The sequence below is a fragment of the Tupaia chinensis genome, unplaced genomic scaffold, assembly GCF_000334495.1.
Source record: "Tupaia chinensis unplaced genomic scaffold, TupChi_1.0 Scaffold141293_1, whole genome shotgun sequence".
Classification (NCBI taxonomy): Eukaryota; Metazoa; Chordata; class Mammalia; order Scandentia; family Tupaiidae; genus Tupaia; species Tupaia belangeri.
Genome location: NW_006201156.1, coordinates 727 through 10,069, shown reverse-complemented (window position 1 = coordinate 10,069; position 9,343 = coordinate 727). Strand labels below are relative to the sequence as shown.

The window sequence follows — 9,343 nt, the reverse complement described above, 5'->3', positions numbered from 1 at the left end:
CAACCGCGGTTTGAGTCCCGGACCCAGCGGTTAAACTCATGCCAAAATCCCGAGAGGAGAATGGAGAAGAGATTGTGGCGTGGGCATCCCCACCTGGGGAGTGATTTCTCTCTTTCTATCTCTCTGTCTCTCAGGCAAGCCCATACGCCCTATAACAAAAATCTCTCTTAAAAAAATAATTGTGGGCGTGCATGCACATATACCCTGCATGTTTTTTACGCTGTCAGGTCCAGGACTTGACCTGTGTAGTCAGTGATGTGGGATCCAGCACCTTAACCACCATGCCACCTGCTGGCTCCTAGACTGGGGTTAACCAGAGGCCAGAGGCACAGCTGGGGCCATGGGATCCTGGAATAGGAGCCCAGGTCCTGCACACACCCAGGGGCTTTGGAGAGCCCTTGCGTGAGTTTCTCTGGCTCTGGTTTTGTTCTCTCTACCCGCTTCTGACCTCCAGGTGGACAGACATGGCCTCTTCCTTCACGTCTTGGCCTCCTGCTCACACCAACCTCAGAAGGTCCTGAAGGGGCCAGGATTGAACCAGGTGGGTCAGATGACAGCCAAGCAGAACCCTTACTCCAGAAAGGAGTGCTACCTGGGACTATCTCTGTGGTTTGGGAAGAAGGGCTTACCCTGAGCCAGGGAACCACCACCAAAGGGTCTATCTCAGAAATGAAAGTGGCTCTGAGGTCCGGTTCCTTTATACATTTCTAAAACAGGCTCCTCTTTGTGGTTGAAACATGGCTGGGGAAAAAAAAAGTCTCTGGGGCCGTAGGTCTCGTCGATGTGGTTTAAAATACGTTCACAAATTCTTTGACACTTCCTTTAAAAGGAGGAGCCCAATTCCTCTCGCCTTTAATGTAGGCCAGACTTAGCTACGCTAACAAGTGGGAAAGGAGTGAGTGCAACTTCAGAGACCAGGCTATAAAGAGCACGCGCTTTCCTCTGGCTCTCTCGGAGTGTTTGTCGAGGGGAAAGGTAACTGTCGTGTTGGGAGGACACTCAAGTGACCCTTGAGAGTCCCATGATGTGAAAACCTGAGGCCTCAAACCCGTAGCCAGGAAGAGCAGAGGACTCCTGCCAACGGGCACTGGAGAGCCCTCAAACAGGCCAGCGTCACCCCGTGAGCTGGGAACCGAGTGACAACTACCAGCTAAGCTGGTCCTGGACTCCTGGTCCTCAGAAATACTTGTCTCGGGACGAGCAGATGGCATAGCAGCTGTGTGTCTCTGGACTCCCACGTAGTCGACTACTATTCAAGTCGCACCTGGTGCGAGTTTTAAGTTACCGGGTCCAGGATTCGAACCATGGTCGACCGCTTGGGAGTCCAGCGACATGATCATAACGCCATCTGCTGGTCCCTACTTGTGTGTTTTAAATGCATCCTTTATTTGCCAGCAGATACGATTTTGAAAACAAAACAAAACGCCAGGAGAGACGTCCTGCTTGCCAGTCTAAAGCACAGTTCCAGCATAGACCGTTGCATGGAGTGTTCTCGGGTGTGCGGTGTTTCCGGGGGGCCGTCATGCAGACGTGGTGCGACAGCTCCATCGGGTGGGTTGGGGTGGCGAGCGTGTGCAGCGTTGCATGGAGTGTTCTCGGGTGTGCAGTGTTTCCGGGGGGCCGTCATGCAGACGTGGTGCGACAGCTCTATCGGGGACCAGTCCCGTGGTTGGGGTGGCGAACGTGTGCAGGGGAAGGGGAGAGGCTAGTGGAGGGCCAGGGGCGTGGTTTCGTGGAAGGGGTCATGGAAGCAGACTGGAGAGGAAAGTCACGGGGCTTCGGTGTGTGGACCGGGAAGGTTCGGCAGCCTGGGCCGGGTGGTGACCGGATTTGCCAAGGCCCTAGCTGAGTCCGGAGTGGTCTGACCGCAGACCTTAGCTGCAGGGCCCCAGCTCTGCTGAATCATAGCCCCAGATCAGGGTCAGTTGGGAACAGATGACGAGGTTCAGGCTCCAAGGTGAAATTCCTGTTTCTTCAAGCTCTTCTGCGGCCTGGAGGATGAAGGCCTCCTCGCCCCTCCCCTTCTCCTCCGGCCTTCCCGCCCGCTCTGGGCCAGGTGCCTGCTCCGGGGAGGGGCGCAGTGATTCAGAGCTGGCCTCATGCAGAGGCCTGGGGGGAAGCCAGCCATGACCCCCAAGTGCTGGCCCTTACCTCGGCTCCGTGGCTCTTCGGGGGCTTGAGGCCTGGCTCAGGTCTGCCTCTGCTTCTGCTTCAGTCTAGTGACCCAGGACAGTTCTCTGCCTCTCTCTGGACCTCGGCCTTCCCGTCTGTACAAAGGGAGCCCAAAGCGGTGACCCCCCATCCCCCAGGCCCTTCCTGGACCGTCTACTTCACTTAGAGTAACGCGGTGGTTAAAACACTGACACTCGGGTTTTACGTTGGCGAGCAGGACCCCGTTCCTATTTATTTTCCCCAAATCTTATCTGCTGGCAAATAAAGGATACATTTAAAACACACATGTAGGGACCAGCAGATGGAGTCAGGGTTACGTCACTGGCCTCTCACGTAGGTGACTGTGGTCTGAGTCCCGGACCTGAGCCGCACTGCAGTTCGTGGGCGCATCAGCGCATTGTCACTGCTCTCTCTCAGCATCCCTGGCCCACTTCCTCTTTGTTGTTTCGTTTTTTTATTTGTTTGTGCTTTGATTGCCAGAGGGCTCAGGCACTGGCCAGAGACAGAAAGACGCGCAGAGAGAGAAAGCACCCCCTAATGGGGTGTGGTCACGCCGCAATCCCCTCTCCTCCCTTCCTCCATTCCGGCAGGATTTCGGGACGGCACACTCGCACACACACCTGGCGTGTTCTTCAAGCCTCCTGGACCAGGATTCAAACTGTGGTCAGACATTGTAGTATTTGGCTCCTTTAACCACTAGGCCCTGGAGCTGGCTCAGCCCATTGCTGTATATAAATTTATATACATAAATTTATTATTATTATTTTTTAATTTGATGAGAGAGAGGAGAGAGTGAAAAAGCTAGCTGCCAGGTCTAGGACTCGAACCATAGCTGGTCACCCTCTGGAGCCCCGGCATGTGTGGGGAGCCCCTGCCTTTCTAAGCGTTGGCTTTCCATCCCCGATGCCGGCCCCTAGCCCATTGGTTTTATTTTAGAGATTTTTGCTCTAGGGTGCATGTGCTTGCCAGAGAGACAGAAAGCAAGAAATCACCCTCTCCGGGGGGACAGCCACGCCACAATGCCTTCTTTTCCATTTTCTTCCTGGGATTTTGGACACGCATGCACATGCCTGGCGTGAGTTTACCAGGTCCAGGACTTGAACCATAGTTGATCACGTGGGAGTCCAGTGTCTTAACCACTATGCCACCTGCTGTTCCCCACTCTCCAGCCCATTGCTTTTTAAAGGAAAAAAAAAACCTACTGGGAAAAGATGCAGCTTTTTTGCTTATATTTTTACTGAGGTGACTTATTTTCACTGAAGTGGGAAGAAGCCAAGGGTGCAGAGCTCCGTGACGTTTTACGTCGGTAAACACAGCTCAAGCTAGAGCCTTCCCGCGTAGTTCTCTCCCCTGCCGCTCCTCCAGAGAACCGCTCCTCACACCGCGCATTAATTTGGCCGATTCTTCGACTTCGTTGAAACGGGCTTTGCCAGCGTGTGTGTGCTCGTGGGTGTCTGGCTTCTCTCACGACCTCAGAGCCGAGGTTTCCGTCTCCTGGTCTTCCTTGCCTTCCGTGTTCTCGGATGGACAGACCCACTGTGGTGTAGACAATAACAGCAGTTCTTCCAGTTACTTGCTTCAGAAACTAGAGCGCTTTGTGTTGTTTGGTTTTCTTTTTTTTTTTTTATGAGGACAAAAAAGTAGAACTTTAAAAATCAGAGAGTTGGGGCCAGCAGATGGCGTAGTGGGTACGCTCTGGACTCCCACATGGCTGACTGTGGTTTGAGTCCTGGATCAGGTGGCTGGAAAATCATGCTGGGGATGCATGAGTGTGTGCCCAAGATCCCAGGAGGAGAATGGGGGAGAAGGGGTTGTGGTGTGGCCATCCCCACCGGGGGGAGGGGTGAGGTCTCACTTTCCCTCTCACTGTCTCTGTCTCTCTCCAGCAAGTGCATGTGCCGCAAGGCAAAAGCGTCTTTAAAAAATCAGAGAATTATACAAAATCAGCTTGCTATCACACACGAGAGGACTTCAGAAAGTTTGTGAAAAAATAGAACCAAAGTATGAGCTGATTTTGGTGTGAAACTAGTTTGAAATCTGTGCATAGTTTTCCCATAATACACATTTTTCATAAACTTCATAAAAAAGATTTATTTATCCATTTATTTAATTTGATTTGTTATTATTATTATTTTTTAAATTTGACCAGAGAGCGATAGAAAGAGAGGGAAAGTGAGGGTGAGAAAGCAAACCTTCAGGGCAACCCATTTTCTAGGACCCCTCCCATATTGGGAGTTGTTTTTTCTTCCCTCTCCTTTAATAAACTCCCCACCTTGCTATAAGAGAGAGAGAGAGAGAGAGAGAGAGAGAGAAAGCAAGCAAGCAAGCAATCAAGCAAACCTCCAGGTCCAGAACTTAAATCGTGGTCAGTCATATGGGAATCCAGTGCCTCAACACCATGCCACCTGTGGGTCCTTTCCATAAACTTTAGTAATTTATTTTATAATTATTTATTCAATTTTATTCATATATTTTTTTTTAATTTGACCAGAGAGGCAGCGAGAATGTGAGAAAGCAAACCACCTGGCCTGGTACTTGAACCGTGAACAACCATGTGGGCATTCAACACCTCAACCACCAGGCCACCTGCTGGGTCCACCATAAGCTTTTTTAAAAAAATTATTTTATTTAACTGTATTTATTTATTATTATTATTATTATTTTTAAAAGAACTATTTAATTTTATTTATTCATTCATCCATTTTAATTTAAGTGCTCACCAGAGAAGTAAAGAAAACCCTCCAGTGGGGTGTGGTCATGCTATATAATCTCTTCCTACCTCCTTCCTGTTTGGATTTGGGGCATGCAAGTGTACACGCTCGGCATGTTTCTCAAGGCCAGGACTAGGATTCGAACTGTAGTCGGCCATGTGAGTCAGGCTCCCGGTGCACAGCATTGACTGTGCTAGGGGACCAGTTCCGTCTGCACACTTTGATGAATGGCTTCTAGCTCCTGGCCCCAGCACATGGGGTTCATGAGCCCTGTGGTCAGAGGAGAAAACCACTCAGAGCGGGTGCCCGGCTGCAGCCCCAGCCTGCTGGTGCTGACCCCAGCACATGGGGCTGACCCCAGCCCGTGGTCGGAGAAGACAGGCTCGGAGCGGGTGCCCAGCTGCAGCCCTGGCCTGCTGGGCTGACCTTGTCCCTTGGTCTGTGTGAGCAGCCCCTCCCTCTGAACATCTGCATTCCTTCCGTGATGGAGAAGGGCCTTTGCTGTTTTGGCCTCTGAGTCCCAGAAACCTAATAGGGCCCCGGGAGGCCACAGCACAGGCAAAGGCACAGGCCAGTACTTCAGGAGCCTGCCCGGGCTGGCACGGCGGACAAGGGCAGCGTGGCTCTCTGTGCCTCTGTGGTTGCAGGAATTGTGGCCAAGCCTTTGTACCCTGGGTCTGGGAGGGGCTGCGAGCGGGCTGGGGCCTGCAGGAGGAGGGAGGCCGACCGTTATCATGTTTATCGCTTAGCCTTGAGCTGCTGCTTATAAGCCTGGCTCTAGGGGCTCAGGGCCAGTCACCCCAGCAGGCTTTGCAGCCCAGGAGCAGGAACGGTGGCAGTCGTGGGGACAGCATGCTGGCTCGGGGGCTTTCGCGGCACTCCATCCTGGCCAAAGGCTGCATGCCCTTCCTGAGCACCCTCCGGGAGGTGCCCCTAGGTGAGGGAGCTGGCATCTCCACTCGCAGTCCTCGTCCTTTCAAGGAAATTCCGTCGCCTGGGGACAACGGCTGGCTCAACCTGTACCATTTCTGGAAGGAGAAGGGTGCAGACAAAATCCACTACCACCATGAGCACAATTTCCAGAAGTACGGCCCCATTTACAGGTAAGCCTGGCGGGAGCTGGGCAGGCAGCCCTCTGCTCCCTTCTCCATTCCAGACTCCTGCCACCTCCGGGTTTGTTCCCTCTCAGGGTTGGGGAGGGTGGTGGGAGAAGGCAGAGGCTGCCCAGCCTCCAGCCCCGAGGCCTCCCCTCACCCAGGCTCTATTTCCTTAACGATAGAGAGTTCTCTCATAATTGCAGGGCCAAACTGGGGCATTTCAATGAGACTCAGTGTTCGTTAGCTGAGGTGATTCTGCCTGGGCCTGGGGGGAATACAGAACACGGAATGACTTGGGACCAGCAGTTGGCGTAATGGCTATGTCACTGGATCTCCATGTAGTCGACCGCGGTTCAAGTCCTGGACCCAGCAGCTTAAACTCACGCCAGGCGTGTGTGCGTGCGTGCCCAAGATCCTGAGAGAAGAATGGAGGAGAAGGGATTGCGGCGTGGCCATTCCCCCTGGGGGAGTGATTTCTTGCTTTCTGTCTCTCTGTCTCTCTCTGTCTTTCTGGCGAACGCACACACCCAATGGCAAAAATCTCTCCAAAAGAAAGAAAGAAAGAAAGAAAGAAAGAAAGAAAGAAAGAAAGAAAGAAAGAAAGGAAAAAAAAAAAAGAGAGAGAGAAAAGGACACAGAATGACTTTAGTTCTGTGCGTCACTATTCCAGTGTAACTCACAGCCTGGAAATAGAAATTTATGAATGCATATGAGAAATTTAAAACCTAGCTTCATGAGCTTTCCCCCCAATAAAGCAAGGCCATTCCCATTCTCTATGGAACAATTGAGAAAGTGCAGGTGAACACTGATATCCAGTCCAGTCTCAACTTCAGTAATCCTCATGTACCTTGAAAGCATGAGGTTTTATATTTTATTTTTGTTTATTATTATCATTACTATTATTATTTTAGACAGAGATTTTTGCTATAGGGTGTGTGTGTGCTCACCAGAGAGACAGAGAGAGAGAGAGAGGGGAGATGAAAAATTAAGCTGCCAGGTCCAGGACTTGAACCATAGTACACAGTGTGGGAGTTCAGTGCCTTAACTATCACGTTAGTGAGTAGTTTGAGTGTGAGAGTTTTACAGATGCTGTGTGAGTCTTCATAGAGGCTGTTTGGGGTTGTCCCACGACGCAGCGAGGACTTCTCTCCTCTGCGCTCTCTCTAATAGAATCTCCGAAATAGAGAAGTCCATGGCGAGGAGCGGCGAGCACTCCAAGGGTACATCCGGGGACTTTTCAGCCCCCCGCGCCCACCCCCTTTTGTCATTTTACTGCTAGACATAGCGCCATGAAGAACACCCCGATCGACCTAGCGCTTCGATGCCTGCCCGCTGCCTTGGGCCGGGTTCCCAGAAGCGGGGCGGTAATAGACAAGCAGTTCAAGGACTTGCTGAGCTGGGATGGGGCCTCGGGCTGGCGTAAGCTGGAAAATTACTGTGGGGATTTCTGGGAGGCCACGGACAAGCAAACAGCTAGGACATGGGAAGGTGGACCAGGCTTTAGGGCTCAGGGCCACAGCAGCGTTCTCTGACAGTGAAAGAGAGAGAAGCTTTCCCCCCGCCCCTTTTTTTTTTTTTTTTTTTTTACATTTGTCATAAGGCGCATGTGCTTTCCAGGGAGGGAGAGAGAAAGTGAGATATCACCCCTCATGGGAGGTGGCCACATGGCCGTTCCTTCTCCTCCATTCTCCTCTTGGGGTTCTGGGCTTGCATACACAGTGCCTGGTGTGTTTTTCAAGCTTCTGGATCTGAGGTTCGAATTGCATAATTGGCCCTGTGGGATCCACCTTAACCACCATGCCACTAACTTACTCCAAAGAGTCCGTCAAGAAAAATGATTTTTAATTGTCAGAAGATAAGTGTACTTGGTAGAAAAGAGACAGAGTGGGAGAAAGCCCCCCTTCTGGCCACAATGGGGCAGGGTCATGTCACGACCCTTTCTCCATTTCTCTGTTCCTTTGGGACGTGGGGCACACACGCACACATGACTGACATGTTTCTCAAGCTGCTGGGGCTGGGATTCAAACTGGGGTTGGCCTTGTGGGATCTGGTTTCCTTAAGCAGTGTGCTACGGGGCCGACTAGAGAGTTAACCTTGAATTAACTTTTTTATGCAAAAGGCAGAGCTCTGCCAGTGATAAGTGGGGGTTTCGTTGTTTTATGACAGTTGTGCTTTTTATTCGTAAATAACGTAAATTCATTTTCCTGCAGTTCTGTAGGTTAGTGATTTGAGATCGAGCTGTCCTAGGTTAGTTTCTTTCTGAGGCTGCTTTCCTCGGCTTGTGGGTGGTCATCACCTCCCCAGACGGTCCCCTTGTGCATGCCTGTGTCCTGATTCCCTCTCTTTATAAGGACGCCGGTCCCGAGTAACGGGAGGATCCGAGCTGCAGCCACATGCAAAGGGCTCCCGGAGGCTGTCTGCTCTTACTGCGCTTTCATTCTCACCGAGACAGAGGGCTTTGAGGCTGGCATCCGAGTCTTGGGGACAGGGTGCCTACTCCCAGAACTTCAGTGTGGAGTCTAGAGGGGGTGGGCAGGATATGGCCAGCCTGGAGAGGTCCGGTGAGTCACTGCCGAGGTGGGGAGACGTGACAGTGTGCTGTGGTCTGTCTGCGGGGGTGACAGGTACAATGCTGAGAGTACGGGCGCAGGAAGAACAAGCACAGGCCGGGGCACTGGGTGGGCCAGGGTCGGCTTCTGTGGGGCAGGGCGCAGGGACAAGCTGAGGGACGCAGCAGTGGCTCTGAAGCTGTCACAGACTTGCTCGGCAAAGGCCCCATCCCTATACGTCCTGCCAGTCTGTCCCCTGGCGCCCCGGGTGCAGGCTCTGCATTTAACTGCACCTCACAGAAGAGGAAGGGTTAGGGCCTTGCAGGTCACACCGCCAGTGAGTTGTGGACCATGAGGCTGCAGACCTGAGCCCGTGCCCCTACCGCCCGGAGAGAGCTACGTCGGCCCCTCTCTCCGTGCCTCCAGGGAGAAGCTTGGCAACATGGAGTCTGTGTACATCATCGACCCTGAGGACGTGGCCATTCTCTTCAACTCTGAGGGGCCCTATCCGGAGCGGTACCTCATCCCCCCCTGGGTCGCCTATCACGAGTACTACCAGAGACCCGTCGGAGTCCTGCTAAAGTGAGTCCTGGAGCTGCGGAGCGGGCATGGGCTGGGGGGTGAGGACTCGGGCCCTCCAGGCAAATCCTGCTGAAGTGAGTCCTGGGAGCTGCGGAGCGGGCATGGGCTGGGGGTGAGGACTCGGGCCCTCGAGGCAAATCCCTGCGGTCTTCCTGCCTCTGTGTAATGAAGGTTGGCGATGATGGTGGTAACCAGCTGCCCCGCCAACCTGCAGGGACAGGTCGGGCTGTGA

At 52.7% G+C, this 9,343-nt stretch overlaps 1 protein-coding gene across 1 annotated transcript; it reads left to right on the top strand.

Annotated features, from left to right (window-relative positions):
• Positions 1–5,660: 5,660 nt before the first annotated feature.
• Positions 5,661–9,111, top strand: LOC102490722 (cholesterol side-chain cleavage enzyme, mitochondrial-like; the record flags this gene model as incomplete). The annotated part of the gene is made up of 2 exons (XM_006163041.2): positions 5,661–5,986; positions 8,956–9,111. Coding segments are annotated over exons 1-2 (407 nt in total), but the record flags the coding sequence as incomplete, so codon positions are not given.
• Between the last annotated feature and the right edge of the window lie 232 nt (positions 9,112–9,343).